Raw genomic sequence first — 16,010 nt, 5'->3', positions numbered from 1 at the left:
GGGAAAGAGAAAGAAAGACAGAAAGCAACGAGAGAGAGAGCCGACCAGCGGAGCTTTCTCGTAACCACGTCGTTGCAATGGACACGCTTTGCAGGCGTCGCTAACCCGACGACGATGAGCGCCGATCGATTTTCGTAAAGTCAGTCTGATCTCGCTTCGTGTTTCGACGCTCTCGATTCCTGCACGATATATAACTCTATACGTATAGCATGCTCCGTGCAACGCACACACGCGACAGTCTGCGAACAGCAACGAACCTTTACGATGCGTTGCAACCCCTTTCTACATACACACATAGAGCATACAAGAGCTATGTTCAGGAATGTTTATCAAGTTCGGGTAACTGTTCGACCTTTAGGTAGTCGACAATACTCTGATTCTCGCAACGATATATTTTCTTTATTTGCTAACTTCACTTTCTTCTTTTTCTTAATGCAAACAATATGATAGAAGCATATTGGTCGATGAATGTTTTTTTTCGGTACAGATTAATTTTAATTATCTTTATTTAGAGATAAATGCCAAATTTATAATACAATAGATTTAAGTAAATACGATATCGGCGTTATTTATTTAGACGATCGACTAATCGATGAATTTCATGATTGACCGAATGTGTATAAAAGATAAAACATTTTACCTTCTTTAGGCGTCCATATTGGTCTTCGTGATTGTTACCTGGAACCCAGTGTTTTCTAAAATACAGAAAATAAATATTTCACCTTGTTCGAGATTCTGTCCAGGTGGTCGGAAGTGAGAAACTCTCTCCTGTTAATAATGACATTATATTTGAAATAGTAATGTTTACAACATACAATTGCGACGTTACTACAGTTTTTTTTGTCATTTTCTTTTTCTTCCTTTAAGATAATTGATAATGTTCTCGCAAAAAGAAAAAAAAAAAGAACGGTCACACGCATCTCGCCTCAATTCATTCACGGCCATAATGTGTTTTACAGTTGCGTCTCTTCTTCCTCTTTCTCTCCCTCTCTCGCGCTCGTTTAACCTTTCTCTCTCTCCCTCGCATTCTTCATCTCTTTCGTCGGGGAACGCACGGATTTTGCGAGCCGGGATCCACGTCTAATCGCAAGTACTAACGTGTCGAAAAATAAACGGCGAAATTGTACAGTAAATGGATGTCCGGTTTTTCTTTTTCTCGTTTTTCCAACTTTCCTTTAAAGGGGGTAGGAGGAGGAGGCAATGGGCAATAGTAACCGAGCAACAGGACCGGAAATTAATTTCATTAATATATTGTCATATTGGTGTCTGTTTTATGTTCTAAAACGTTCTCCAAAAGATGGGCGAAACCGGCCCATCGGAAATCTCGGGTCACACGGACTACATAACTCTCTTCGTTCTCTCTCTCTTGCTCTTCATACTTTTTTTACTCTCTTCCTTTTTTTCTTTTTTTCTTTCTCTTACGTTTTTAGCTGATTGCTGGCTGCTGCTTCGCGCTCGTTCGCCTTAACAATAAGCAATAAGAACACGACTTAGCCAGTCGTCGAACGCCACGTGTTCGACCTGCTTTTCCTTTTCTCGTTCTTTTCTTCCTTTTTTTATTCACTCTATATGTGTGTTTTTTCGGTTTTTCCCTTTTTTATTACGCTTTTTCTTTCCTCTCACCCCTAGCAACAGCTACGAGTAGTCTCTCTTTCGCTATGTTAACGTACTGTGACCTATGGACTATGGCACTTGGTGCAACTAGTTCGGATTTCTTGGATACTGCTTACACGTGTAAGGTACTTAATTATTATCATTATTGTTAGTTATTTATATATATATATTTTTGTATTTATATATATATATTTATATGACACATGATAATTCGTGCGTTTTATTATGGTACAGGCGTGAACAAGACGATACAGTCAATTTATTCTTTGTGGCTTCTCTGTTGCATTATGCTCACAGTAGAATGACATCACTTTTAATCAGCCACTTTCTACAACAGATGATTCTAATAAAAATCCTCGATGAAGAAGTTCTTCTGTTTCTGTTACAAAATTGATTAGTTTTGTAAGTATAATAATTATTTTTTTAATTATAATTAAAATTTTTATTTATATTTGTAAATAAAAAATTAAAAAAACAAAAAAGAATCGATCGTAATAATTATCTCGAAATTTATTGGAATTAATGATCGATCTAGCAGTATTTAAGCGGTATTTTCAAAGGAGTAAAAATAAACTTGCCTGCATCGTCTTGGACAAAAACGTTGATCGAGTCCAATTATCGAATTAATATCTTTTATATCGGTTTACTAGCTAAGGAATCTATTATACACTTGAATAATACAGTTGTCGTCGCCACGCGAACATTATAGAACGCAGAAGAAGATCGAGTGCAGGTGCGAGTTTTATATTTGGAAAAAATGATCGTGCGTACGCTGTCTTCCTCTCTCCTCGCTTCTAGTATTTGAGTCGTCTTTTCAATTGCTAAATTTATTACGTCTACATCTATACAGTCTAGTCCGTCGGTTTCGCCTAAAAAAAAAGAAGAAAAAAAAAGAACAGAAGAAAAAGAAATAACAATTCTTCTCTGCATCTATAGGCCATTGTTTTCTTTCTGTGTTCTTCGTTTTAATGATTAAATAATATAATTTTATTTTTATTTGTGCACTAGAAACAAATTTCATTCTTTCAATTCCTATGCAGGCATATCCCTTACGAATTTCTGTGTATGCATGAGTTCCATGGTGCTACACAATTATAGCATTTAGCACCCATTCTTTCTTTCCTTTTTCATTTATTACTTTCTCGTACGAAACGAAAAATAATCAAGACAAATCCATACGTGTTTAATACTTTTACAATACGCATATATCGCATTGTTTCCTCCGCTTTCGATGCGTTGGCACTACGCGCGGAATCGTGTCGCTTTAATTCAATTTCGATTAATATCTTTAGTATAGAGTCGTTTCTAAATACATCGACTTCAATTATGTATTTTTTTTTCTTTTATATCATTTGTTCATTTCGTGTATCGCGACGACGTATTATAATCGACGATTTATCATCTTACATCTAGTAAACGCGAATTACGTGAAAAAAATTAGTTCGATTTATTTGTTCATAGAAAAAAGTCTCGTCGAATCCTCGTTCAACATTTTATCCTTTCTATCGGTATCGACACCGTATCTATCATTCTTCGTTTCTTCGCAGTAATTTTCTTACGTAACGTTAAAGCGTGGAAATCGAGCTTACTTAGCTAAGAAACAATGAATCACTTAAACGCGCTCTCTCTCTCCTCTCTCTCTCTCTCTCTCACTCACTCACTCTTTCTTTCTCTCCCACCCTCCCTCGCGTTCTCTCTCGTCTACTTAGAAAAGTATCTTCAAGGAGCAAAGTTCCTCGCTTTAGGACTAATATATCGATATTATTATAATTATTATTATTTACCGCTTTTTCGAACGATGTTATATGTACTTAAGTAAGATATTTACGAGTGATGTATTTACAATTGAACTTATTGTACATTTTCACGATCGATGTCTCGTGAAAAATAGATGTTTTCTTCTTCTTCTTCACTCACATATCCTTTTTTTTCTCTATTCCAATGTCTGTTTTATTTCGCTTGTATGTGACACAGTTGTCTTTTCTTTTGTCACTTCTCTCTTTTTTCCCGCGTTACTTTCGGTCGCTCCGGTCTAACCTCACAATTCTAATGCGAATCGCCCGAGTCATAAGATGCTCTCGTGCGTAAGACACTATTATAATTCCAGTTCTACCATGTATCGATAAACAGCGAACGTGATCATCGAATCAAGGAATATACAGTTCGTTCGGTTCGGAAGCACTGAACGCTTTATGCATCGAGAACGCGGCGATATATCTCGACCACGATCAATAACAAGTAGACCCGAGAATACAAAAACGATCAACTTATCGATTACCATTTCCACGTATCGACTTGTTGTACTATATGAAAATACAATGTAAGGCTGCGCTTATGCGTTTTACCCGCGAAATCGCAACTTAATCTCCTGTTTGCCGCTTTTTAAACCTTCATCGATTTCAATGTACCGGATAGTAATAATAATATTAATATTGTTCAAACTGACGTGGTGCATATCTATTGTATTTCTTAACTTGCCTTTTTTACAGTGTTCAAATTTAAAAAATATATTTGTCCTTTTATATTTTTTCTTTTTTTTTTTTTTTAGTGGATTATGGTATTCAATTGAAATAAGGTTATGGATACAACTAGTATAGAGAAATAAAAGAAGAAACGATACAATGAATCCGATGGCGGTTTAATGCAATAAATGATACACATCTGTTAATAAAACTGCGTGTTTCACCGAAATTCCTCGAATGAATATTTGAGCTGCATGAAAAATTCACTCCGGCAACTTCCGTCGTAAGATATTGATACCGATTACATGTAATATCTGCTAAGGGCATATATCTGTTAGATACCGCTGTATGTATACTATAAGAGCTTTTTTTTAGGTGTACGTTTCTTTAAGGCCATGGTATCTGTAAATCTTCCTTTGTATTACGTAAAAGTGGGAACCATTTTCAAAAAAGTTCGGAATTATTTTAGTTTCGCAAAATTGTATGTCTCTGTTACTTACGTACTTACAATTCTAATCTATAGTTTAATCATAACGCTTCCATCCGTGAACAAGCATACTATTACACAATCGTATACCTACGAATAATACACAGTTTAACAAATTCTCTCTCCCTTTTCATAGTCTGCGATGAAATTGCATAAAAAGTTAACGGATAGTGTGACTTTCGATTATTATTTTTGCTGTACAATTTACACGTAATGCTATAATTATTTTCCGACGTATCGGAAATTCGAAGGAAAAAGATAAAATATGGAAACGATCTTCACTCTTATGATCACTGATCTACACGATTTGTAAATTTGTGGCTATTGGAACTACTGTGAATCGCAATATAATTTGTATTCTTCTTAAAAGGTATGTGTTTTCAAGCGACATTGCAGTAATTGTAACAAAGCAAAAAAATTAACAGAAATCAACGGCATCGATGACAATAAGGATACAAAAAAAAAAATTAAAATTACAATTGGTAATAATATATATTTTTTATAATAGTATAATCAATGTTATGTATATATATATATATAATGGGCAAATGAATATTTACAGAATACGTCGTGGTATTAGTTTTTGCGGGTTCGTGTTTCTCTATGGTTGTTCTTTTTTTCTTTCCTTTTCTTCCCTCTTTTACTTTTGCATAGTTACGTTTATTCATATTTTTATATCTCTATCTATAGCTTCCTCCTTACCGCAAAAACGAAACCGAAAGAACTATGGCAACTAACGTAATTAATGGCAAGTTTTTTGCTGTTCGAAAGATCAGAATAAAACGTTCGGTGGACAGTTACATATGGAATGAAATGACGAGGAAAAAAAATAGAGATGTTGTAATACAATACAAAAAGGACAAAAAGAAAACGATACAAATAAAAAGGTGAAGAAAGCAAGATGATAAATAAAATGCATTTAACATAAAACCTAACGAAGGAGAGAGAAAAAAAATTTAAATACTTTGCATTCACAATAATTCCACAAACAAATACATCAGACAATGTACAATGATGGACGAACGAAACGAAATTCTAAAAAGTAATTCAGATTTTTATGTTAAATAAGAGGACACGTCGTATCTTTTCTGCAGTATACGATAACCACCGAGACTATTTTGCGGAGATTTTTTCCCCCCTTTGTGAGAATAGGTATTCACAGTAACAATTTTACGCACCGATTTTCTTTTAAACTGTAAATGCTTTATCAAACGCGTATATGTGTACACATTCAATGTTAATTTTTTATTATTCTTTTTCCTTTTCCTTTTTTTTTCTCTACCAAAGTTTCACAGTATTTCAACGATTTTCTCAGCGGAATAGATACATTCGTCTTGGGAATTTTTTTTCTCTTTTTCTTTTTATATCCAATGAATATTGGTAGTTTTTATCACGGAGATTACAATGAATTCAAACATAACAGAGATTTCTATTGCTGATCTCAAATCTTACATTCTAAAATACATCCAACAACGAGAAACAGAAGAAACATTTGAATCGTGCTGCAGCCGAGCAATGAATAGTTCGACGATCCTTTTTCTCTCTCTTTTCGTTTTTGCTTTTCTTTTTTTTTGAGAAGTTTCACGTTTGTGCAAAGACATTGTGTAACGTTCGTTTCTTTTCTTTTCTCTTTTTTCTCTTTTTTTTTCTAGATTTAATTTCTTGTTTAACTTGAGATGTGCTGATGAGATTTCAAAATAGGCGTAATGGAAGCCACTGTAGAATAGTTTCATGAGAGTAGCATAAAAAAGTAAAATCGTCCGCTGCATGTTTGGAAACGGGTTCAAAACGGCTGCTGCGCAAAACAATGTTTAGGACAAGAATACTATGATTCAACATACTTTGAAACTATGTGAGGATAGAAAAATCACAGAAAAACGCTCGTTCCTCCTTAAGTATTAAATAGCGATGATAATATTTGTGAGTGTCGGCGTTGTGAAATGCGTTTAAAAAAGACACATAAAAAGGTCGCCAGTTCTTCTTTTATAATTTCATTTTTTGTAAATACATAAACACACATTTAACATTTTTGTAAATAATACTCGAGCTAGTATTAAAAAACGATCGACAAATAAATTTTGATAATTATATTACAATGTAGAGAGCGTGCAAGAAAATTTCGATTTTCACTCGATAACGTGATGTGTTATCGTTGTTTTTTGTTTCCTTTTCTTTTCTTTTCTTTGCTTCTATTTTGCAAGGAAAATTTTTTTCTGTACTTCTTCTACTCCAAGTTTCAAATTTAATTATAAAAAATTCTTTCGTAGACAAATGTTTTTAAACAAAGCAACAGAGCATAATGAATATCTCACAAAAAAAAAAAAAAAAAAAAAAAAAAAAAAAAAAAAGAAAAAGAAAAAAAAAGATGTAAAAAGTTTGCGTTCTAATGTGCACATATGAAAAATGCCTTTGACATACGTCCTTATATTTTCAGTGCATATAACGTGTTAGACATTATATATAGTTATACTATGTATAATATGACACTGCGGTGTATAATACTACAGACCTTAGGTCGGTAAGTTCAAAGGCAGTTCTCATGTACCATTACCCATTTTCTACCAAATGATATACAAAAGTACTACATACAATAATGAATACAACGGATTCGTAAAATTTTGCTGTGCAAACAAAATTTTACTATGATGAATTCGAATATTTCGTCTACATATTTTGTATTCATTGTTTGCATAAATGGATGTGGTTGCGTCTAAAATTATCGCTAATAGGCGCTTTTTGTTCATTTTTTCGTACAAGAGTCAATCGCCCTTGAAATATAATTATAATTATATAATTAGACTTTACCACTAACATAATATTAAAAAAATCGGATTACTTTAAAAATTCGAGATTACTTTTTTTTTTAAAAACTGTTCCTTGGACAGTGTATTGTATTTTTTTTTATTTTTCTTTGTAAACTTTTCTTTTTCTTCTTTCTCACTGGTATACACCAACGTATATTACGTAAAGTTCTTTTAAATTTACTTTTTAAATATTTTATTTTGTCTTATTATGCACTTCCCCCATCGGGCAATTTAGAGCCATCACTATTCACAATACAATAATAGAATTGAAGAATTGTATATATGTGTATTATGAGGTACACTTACATTGCAAAAGAGATTCTTAGAATTGTACAGATGTTTTAGTTCCATTTTGATTATTTCAGTTGTGAATTTTACATATCACATATTTTAGACATCCGTTTTAATATGTCATCATGGATCTTCATTTTGCTTGTGCTCGCTCTCCATCCTTTGAAATTTGTACCACTGATTTATCGAAACCGCACTTGTTTTATCATTTAATTATTGTGACAGCTGCTAATTATTCTTCCAATTTTTGTCTCAAAGCTATCTGAGATGATTACTTACAATTCCATGGGTATGAATACACAATATGCACTTCTTCATGTTCTTTCTGTCTTAATGCACTAACGTGTTAAGTTTCGTTTGATTGTGAGTAGAAATTCTCGTACCATATCTTCCCCACAATATATATAATGTCGATGTGTTTCTGTTCGAGTAACGAGTCATTCATTTAATGTTACTGTCCATTCGCGTTCATTAACGATACGATTATACACAATTTACATCCACGACACTGTGTTTTATCGTAAGCTTAGAGAATTGTTTCTTTTTATCAATGCTATTGCATTGCACCAATTTTCATTGTAAACAGTTTTCTTTAAATAACGTCACGATTGTCACGTGTCCTTTTAATTATCAGCGTATACACATACGTTTTTTTTTACTTCCATCTTTTTACACATATCCACTGCACTTCGTTTTGCTTTATATATGAAGTGAAGAATTAAAGAAATTTAATGAAACGAGTCACATGGAAAGTTTGTTTCGTGTTTTCGGTTAATTACCATTTAACCGCAGTACTTTGTTTCTATTACACGTTTAAATAAATTTGATGTTATCTAATTAGTAGATTTGCTTACGTAAGAAATCCATTGTCACTTTTTCTTCTTATTTATCGACGTTTTTTTTCCCTTTTCGTTGCGGAGTTCTTTATTACATAATTGCAAGAAATAGAATCTTGACCTTGTAAAACAACTTTTAACAAAGAGCAATATATATATATATATATATATACACACACACACACATACATACATACATACATATATATATATATATATTAAAAAGAAAAGAGGAGAAAAGAGAAAAAAGAAAGAAAAAAAAAAGAAGAAAAGAAACAGTTTTCTAACAATTTTCCTTCTTCCTAATAAAATTTGTGTTACATCAGATAATGATTTTCGATATCTGATCAAACACGAATATCAATTAACATATGTTCGTTTATATTAAGATATACATCGAAACCGAGTACTAATTTCTTAATAAAAAATATACTATCTCTCGATAATAATGATGATAATGATGATGATGGTTATAACGATGATAATAATGACAATGACAACGATGATGACGATAACACGATTCAACAAACTGTCACAAATTCACGAACATAATCTTACAAAATAATGATAATACGGTTGTGATAATTTTAATCACCGCGATAATAATGAAAATGAAGCGAATAACGATAATAGCAGTGATAATAATAATAGTGATGATAATGAAATTATCGTTAATTGGAATATGTTAACAATAACCATAGCTTTACAAAATAACAATCACAATGGGGGGACACGAAGGAACAAGTGTCATAATAAAGAACTCTGCAACAAATTACTCCTTGTTTGCAATATGTTGGACTTACAGATTCAGTGTCGATTGATTGTTTTATTTAGTTTACGTTAGTTCCTAGTTGACCATAAGTGTATGTGACTCCATTGGTGCTGCACTATCATACAATGTATCTGTATCTTGTGTAGGTTCACCCTGAAGTTGACATTGATTACTTAATGTTCCAGCGCCACAGTCACAGAAAAATCTGAAAATATAAATCAATTGTCAATTTGTTGCATATAATAATTTTACAATATGATGGTATATTCTATGCTTCTTAATATAAACATCATCGATGATATGTACCGATCATGTCTAATGAATTCCACATCGTGCCCAGCATGACAGGTTTTTATGCAGTTCACGCAAATTGCATTACGATCTGTTGTATTGCATGTTTGGCAACGATAGAAATCGTGCATGGGAAAGGAGGTATACGACGAAATTTTATATAAACATTGGCCATTTCCAACTGCTTTCTCAACTGCATCTTGGTTATTAAATATTTTATTGCCTAAAAGAATAATTAATGATTACCTTTTTTTTTTTTTAATATTTATTTATCATTATGGATGTGAAGAGAAATAAGTTAACCTCTAGTTGTTGGTTGTACTCCACTTGCTAAGCATAGACCACCGAATCTATTATTGAAAATTTGATTAAATTCCAATGTTGCCGTTGCATTGTTTGTTATTTCAACACCGGCTGCTAATCCATCAAAAATTCGGTTTCTCCTTAAGACAGGGTGTGATTGTGTAGAAATTAGCACTCCTGCTTGAGCGTTACGAAATATATCATTTTCTTCAAGAACACCTGCATTGAAAAAAGAAATAAAAAATTAGTTCAATCATAAGGGTTTATTACAATTAAAAATAAAATTGAAATTTACCTTTACCGCCATTAAATATACAAATTCCACCATCTCGTCCATCGAATATTTTGTTTCTTTTTAATGTAGGATTACTATCTGTTTTAATCCAAACACCTGCCATTGCATTATCAAAAATTTCATTTTGTTCGAGTAAGCCTAATCCACTATTATACACAAGAACGCCACCGTTTTGTCCACCCCATATTTTATTCCCACGTATTACTGGATTACTTCCAGTCCTAACATTATAAAATAATTAATACATATATACAAAAAAAAATTAAGGAAAAATTTCTTTGATAATTTACCTTATTTGTACTCCTGAATACAAATGATTGAAAATATCATTGTCTTCTAGTTTTCCATGTCCATTATCATAAAAATAAACTCCAACTTGTTTTCCACTATGGATACGATTTCTTCTTAATACCGGTGTTGATCCTGTAGTTATCCAAACACCTGCTAAAGTATTCGCATATACTTCGTTTTCTTCGATTAAACCTTGTCCTTTTTCATGTACGTATATACCACCATGTTGACCATGATGTATTTTATTATGTCTAACAATAGGATCCGAATTTGTTCTGATCTGTATACCAGCTAATGCATTGCCATGAATATTATTATGTTCGATCAAGCCTCTTCCCTCTCCAAATATATATACTCCTCCTTGATGACCATTATAAATATCATTTCTACGAATAGTCGGGTTTGAATTGGAGGTAATCCAAACGCCGGCGAAATTATTTGAATGGATTCTGTTATCGATAAATTGTCCTAAACCATTCTCATGAACATAAATTCCGCCTGTTTGACCATGGTGTATTTCACAATGTACAACCGTTGGATTAGCACCAGCTTTTACTTCGAAACCTGCTATTCGATTATTATGAATATCGTTAGACTCGAAATATCCAAGACCATTATCAAACGTGAAGATTCCGACATCTCTTCCATGATGAATATGATTCCTTCGCATGATTGGATTTGCATAGTTCTTCACCCAAATACCTGCTAATGCATTTCTAGAAATTTCATTATCCTCATAAGTTCCTTGTGCATAATCAGTGACATAAAGTCCAACGTTTTCGCAATCCGATATGTCACAATTCTTCACTACAGGATTTGCTCCTACGCCCGATACGCAAACAGCTGCTCCAACTAAAAAATTAGAGAATCAACAATTTAAACAAGTTTCAACAATAAGAATCAACAAATTAAAAAAGAAATAAATGTATAACTTAACGAATAAACTTTTTTACAATAAAAATATTACATACCAACACTTGAACTCCTAATAATACAATGATCAACCGTGGGACTGCAGTTTTCGCCAACTTCTAAACAATAATGTTTATGATGCGGTACTGTACTAGTAACGTCTGGGGTAAACTTTAATGTGAGATGGCCGGCATAAGCTCGTTTTGCTCCTTCTACAAACATAACTGTAGATTCACTTTCTCGTTCTAATATAACAGATTCTGCCACGTTTCCGGGTGCTGCTCCAATTAATGCAACATCACTGTCGATTACAAGAAATTCGCCTCTATATATCCCAGCATGTAAGAAAACTAAATGTTGAGGTGCTTCTTCTGCTGTCTGGGAATTGTTTCCACAGCAATTCCCTTGACCATTTGTAGTTGTGCTATTATTTGACGAGGAACCGCTATTGCTTCTATATTCATCTACATAATCTAATGCTCCCTGAACTGTATTAAAGTATGGCAAATTTCGACCTTTGAATTTCAAATCCTGAAATCCAGGTCTAACGTGTACTCCTCTGTATAATTGTCTAAAGCTTTCTTTCCATGGATTTGGATAGTCTGACTCATCCGGAGATACAAATTCAAATTTACAAGGTGCAGGATTAAATAGTGGTAAGTCATATTCATAAACTTGTTGATAGAGGGATTTCCATAGTTCAGTGTCATTTGCAATTGTTTGAAAACGTTTGCAAACCTGAGAAACTCTACATAGATCCTGTTCCATTAAATAATTAAATATAGTAAGCAGCACTTCATCTGGTAATTCATATTGAAGGTAATGTGCTGCAGAATTTGTGTTTGTACCTGTAAAATAATGGAAGACTTTAGCATTTGTCAATTAAAATAATATGCATATTGAAGTTAAACTATTAGTAAATATACCATCTGTGGATAATGAACAAGTCCGCCTGGGCCGCTTTCTTGCTGGTAATGAGGAAGAACCAAGAGTGGCTCCTATACTACTGCCACCTGAAGGAGGTAGGGCAGAGCTGGTACCAGGAGCAGGATCCGGATGAGGAGGACTTTTACGTCTTAAATCATATGGGGACGAATGAGAATGTGATGGGGAAGGTGATGGTGCTGCAACACCAGAAACACTAGGTGATGATCCTCTTCCACCGCTTCCACCCCCACCTCCACCTCCTCCGCCTCCTCCTCCACCACCAACTCCACCACCAGGAGGTATCTGATTTGATGCTGAACATGGCAAATCGCATGGCTCGGCTGAAAAATACAACAATCGTACAGCTAATAACATTATATTCAGTGTTTTGATATTACATATAAAGTATTTATCAAACTCATAATTAATTAAAAAAAAAAGAAAATAAATATAAACATATCTTATGTTATATAATTCTTAATTATAGTTATTAATTGTCCTATTGAATGAAAGTATATTTGTTTCAAATTTGTAAATCAAGATTGATTAGAATATATGCTTTGAAATTTCAAAATTACATTAAAATTATAATTAATTATTAAAGTTACAAAATAATATTAAAGTTCACATTATTATTTGTGAAAATGAATTACTAAATATCAAGACAGATTATAGAGGATAAGATTAACAGCCTATTAAATTAATTATTTATTGTTAGATAAATAAAGAACAGATAGCTAATGGTTTTTAGAAAATACTATTGTACGTGAAATCATCATTCCATGTATTTAATACATACATATGCACGCACGGACGTACACACACCACACACACGCATACGGGAGCGCGCGAGCGCACACCTACACACACACGACGCACATACCAATAATTATTAAATTACATTTTACAAAAGAAATATTCTAATCTTAAAACGACAGCAATATTTCCAATGATATATGAAGAGTATGTAAAGTGTTTTGAAAAAGTAGAACATTATACTAATTTAACACAAAATCTGTAGTTAATATCAGATTGAAAGGGGCTTGACCTTTTGCCTTGAAATTACGAAGAGATTATTTTTCGAAATCATGCGAGCATCGTTCTTAAGTTTTGTACAACTGAATATTTAATAAATGAGAATTACAAAAAAAAGGGGGGTGGGGTGAGGAATAGACTTTGAGCCGACATTCCAGAGTAAAAATTGACGATCGTGAAGTACGCGATATCATGATCGATGTCTCCGAAAAAAAGGGTTGTGGTAAAAGTGGCGAGCGTATGTTGATTTTGGGAAACGTCACTGAAGCATCAGTTCTGCGTTTTTCGGCCATCCCGAGTGTGAGAAAATCATACGAGAGGATGTGGGCAGTGGATTTGACGGGGTTGTCTTACGAGTTCCGATAGTAAAATGGAAATACAATTGACCAGAAGGATGTCGTTTAATTGGTACCATGTAGAATTGTTAGGATGATTAACCAGAGAATATCGAAGTAGGTGAAGGCAAAGAAGAGAGTTGAGACAGGTGAGCAGTGAACCGAGCTCCGGATGCAGGGCTCTTACCCGAGGTGGTTCTCGAAGGCAGAGGAATCCTGTTTGCACCTTTCCTTCGGGATCTTCGCACGTAATTGCGCGACGATGTGAACGACGCACTTGGCATTTTTATCGTGTTTCCCGTAAAATTATGCGAGAAACGGTAAAACAACTAAACACTAAACAATGGCGACACTTCCACCGAGCCCAGCGGCCATCTTCTCATTGACGGTAGGACTGCCGACTGGTGCCAGACCGCCAATCGGATGAATTTCTGTTCTCCCCCTCTTTCCTCACCAACCTCCCTCCTTCCTATGCGATCCTTCTCTTGCCTTCTGCCCCTTACCGATTCCCTCTTCTGCAATGGATCGCGACACAAGCAACCAACATCAGTATGGAGTTATGGAGACGGCGGACCGAAATACTGATTTGTCCTGCATAACCGCAATTCTATCATGTTTCGTTCTCTCAGTGATGTACGTCGCGAGCCTCTATATATGGAATTCTCCGTATAGTAGGTATGTATGCCGATTAACAGCGATAAACGTCAATCTTTAAATGTCCATTTTGTGTAACCGTGTATGCTCTCTCGGTCCTTTAACAGTGAACCACAGGAAACCACGAACAAAGTGTAACTGTATTCACGTCGACCGAGAACATGAATGTCTACTCTTTGATTCTCCCATTCACGCAGTCGCTTTTCTGGACAAGAATCGAATCCACAGCGCCTCTATTGGAGAACTTTTTCCTTCAATTTCTTCCGTAATTGGCGCGCCATTTGAAAGCGACTATGTGAAACTAAATTGTTTCTTGTTGATAATATTGATTTTAATTACTTAACTATATATTTAACAAATATTTTGAGTTTTATTATCCTATCATTTATTATTAAAATTCTCTTCTTTTTTAAAACTTTTCCATTTATTAGATGTCTCAATTAATAAATAATGCTTTAATAAAATCATCTAAATAATAATTAATGTTTTAGAAAGAAGAGTAAAATCAATAAAACTTTTGTAAACGTATTTTTTATTTCAGAGAGCATCCAACAGTAATAAAAAAAAGATTTTTTAGTGTTTTTATTGTGTCCCTTATATCTCCTGCATTATTGTATTTTGGAATAAATGAGAAAGTATTTCAAAAGGTAATCATATGTAATGATATTACTAAATACACAGTAAATTCCATATTACAGTTTATAATTTTTAGGCAACAATCTGGGAGTTATTGGGTCTACGATGGCCTGGTTTAATTCAAGCAATTGTGATACCATTGTTATTAACAATGATACTATTTCTAGGGCCAATATGTGTGCAAGGTTTCAATGGACTTCGGAAATTATATACTGGTTAGTATTGTAAAATGATTAAATTTAAGTATTTATTTGTATTTAAATAATTGAGTATTTAAATTAAGAAACTAAATAATTACAAATCATTATACAGCTATATGACCTTTTTTTTTATTTTTATAGAGCCTATGTATTGGCTTGGAAGTATACGAACAATAATATGGTGGAGAAATCTAGTAGTTGCTCCTCTGACTGAAGAATGGACTTTTAGAGCATGTATGTTACCATTGCTTTTGCAATGTTGTACTCCAACTACTGCCATATTTATATGTCCTTTATTTTTTGGCATTGCTCATTTTCATCATGTAATAGACTTGGTAAAAGCAGGCATGAATCTTACAGATGCATTTTTTATATCTTGTAAGTACTTCTAATTTAATACAAATATATTATTAAACTTATTATAATACATTTTTGACCTAGGTTTTCAATTTGCGTTTACGACACTGTTTGGAGTATACGCTGCTTTTCTATTCGCTAAGACAGGTACAGTATGATTTTAATAAATTTTTATAAACTCAATTTTATACATTTAACAATTTTTATATATTTCTTTAATCTGAAGGAAATACATTTTTTATAGGACATTTAGCAGCGCCGTTTACGGCACATTCTTTTTGTAATCATATGGGATTCCCTGATCTTTCTGAAGTAGTTGCAGTTAAAGATCCATTAAAAAGAGCTGGATTATTTTCTTTATTTGTTATTGGTTTAGCAGCATGGTGTTTTTTATTAACACCAATGACAAATCCAAGATTATTTCATAATAATTTATTTTGGCATAAGAATTTTATATGAGTGTGATTTATTTGCAACAATGTCACTAATGTTATGTACAATTTTTATA

The 16,010-nt window shown here is 33.3% G+C and overlaps 2 protein-coding genes across 2 annotated transcripts; one reads left to right on the top strand and one right to left on the bottom strand.

Moving 5' to 3' along the window:
• Positions 1–9,113: 9,113 nt before the first annotated feature.
• Positions 9,114–13,950, bottom strand: FBXO11 (F-box protein 11). Its single transcript, XM_017902127.1, has 8 exons — positions 13,843–13,950; positions 12,285–12,626; positions 11,418–12,206; positions 10,446–11,298; positions 10,156–10,376; positions 9,861–10,079; positions 9,573–9,780; positions 9,114–9,471 (listed from the first exon to the last, which is right to left on the bottom strand). Exons 1-8 carry the CDS (start codon positions 13,937–13,939, stop codon positions 9,342–9,344), a joined length of 2,859 nt encoding a protein of 952 aa, XP_017757616.1. The 5' UTR covers positions 13,940–13,950; the 3' UTR covers positions 9,114–9,341.
• Positions 13,951–14,159: 209 nt separating this feature from the next.
• Positions 14,160–15,961, top strand: Sras (Ras converting CAAX endopeptidase Sras). Its single transcript, XM_017902128.1, has 6 exons — positions 14,160–14,330; positions 14,851–14,956; positions 15,022–15,160; positions 15,287–15,523; positions 15,587–15,649; positions 15,747–15,961. Exons 1-6 carry the CDS (start codon positions 14,176–14,178, stop codon positions 15,959–15,961), a joined length of 915 nt encoding a protein of 304 aa, XP_017757617.1. The 5' UTR covers positions 14,160–14,175.
• Positions 15,962–16,010: the final 49 nt, after the last annotated feature.

The sequence above is a fragment of the Eufriesea mexicana genome, unplaced genomic scaffold (genome assembly GCF_001483705.2).
Source record: "Eufriesea mexicana isolate 0111107269 unplaced genomic scaffold, ASM148370v2 scaffold1653, whole genome shotgun sequence".
Taxonomy (NCBI): domain Eukaryota; kingdom Metazoa; phylum Arthropoda; class Insecta; order Hymenoptera; family Apidae; genus Eufriesea; species Eufriesea mexicana.
The sequence above is the reverse complement of the archived record's forward strand: the minus strand, read 5'-3'. Positions and strand labels throughout refer to the sequence as shown.

Excerpts from the sequence above, each read along its gene's own strand:
- FBXO11 (XM_017902127.1), bottom strand. The coding sequence starts at position 13,939 with ATGCCAAGTGCGTCGTTCACATCGTCGCGCAATTACGTGCGAAGATCC. Across the intron at positions 10,377-10,445 it reads TATTCAGGAGTACAAATAAG|GACTGGAAGTAATCCAGTAA; the intron begins GTAAATTATCAA and ends TTATAATGTTAG. Across the intron at positions 10,080-10,155 it reads TATATTTAATGGCGGTAAAG|GTGTTCTTGAAGAAAATGAT; the intron begins GTAAATTTCAAT and ends TTTTCAATGCAG.
- Sras (XM_017902128.1), top strand. The coding sequence starts at position 14,176 with ATGGATCGCGACACAAGCAACCAACATCAGTATGGAGTTATGGAGACG. Across the intron at positions 14,331-14,850 it reads TGGAATTCTCCGTATAGTAG|AGAGCATCCAACAGTAATAA; the intron begins GTATGTATGCCG and ends TTTTTATTTCAG. Across the intron at positions 15,650-15,746 it reads TTTTCTATTCGCTAAGACAG|GACATTTAGCAGCGCCGTTT; the intron begins GTACAGTATGAT and ends CATTTTTTATAG.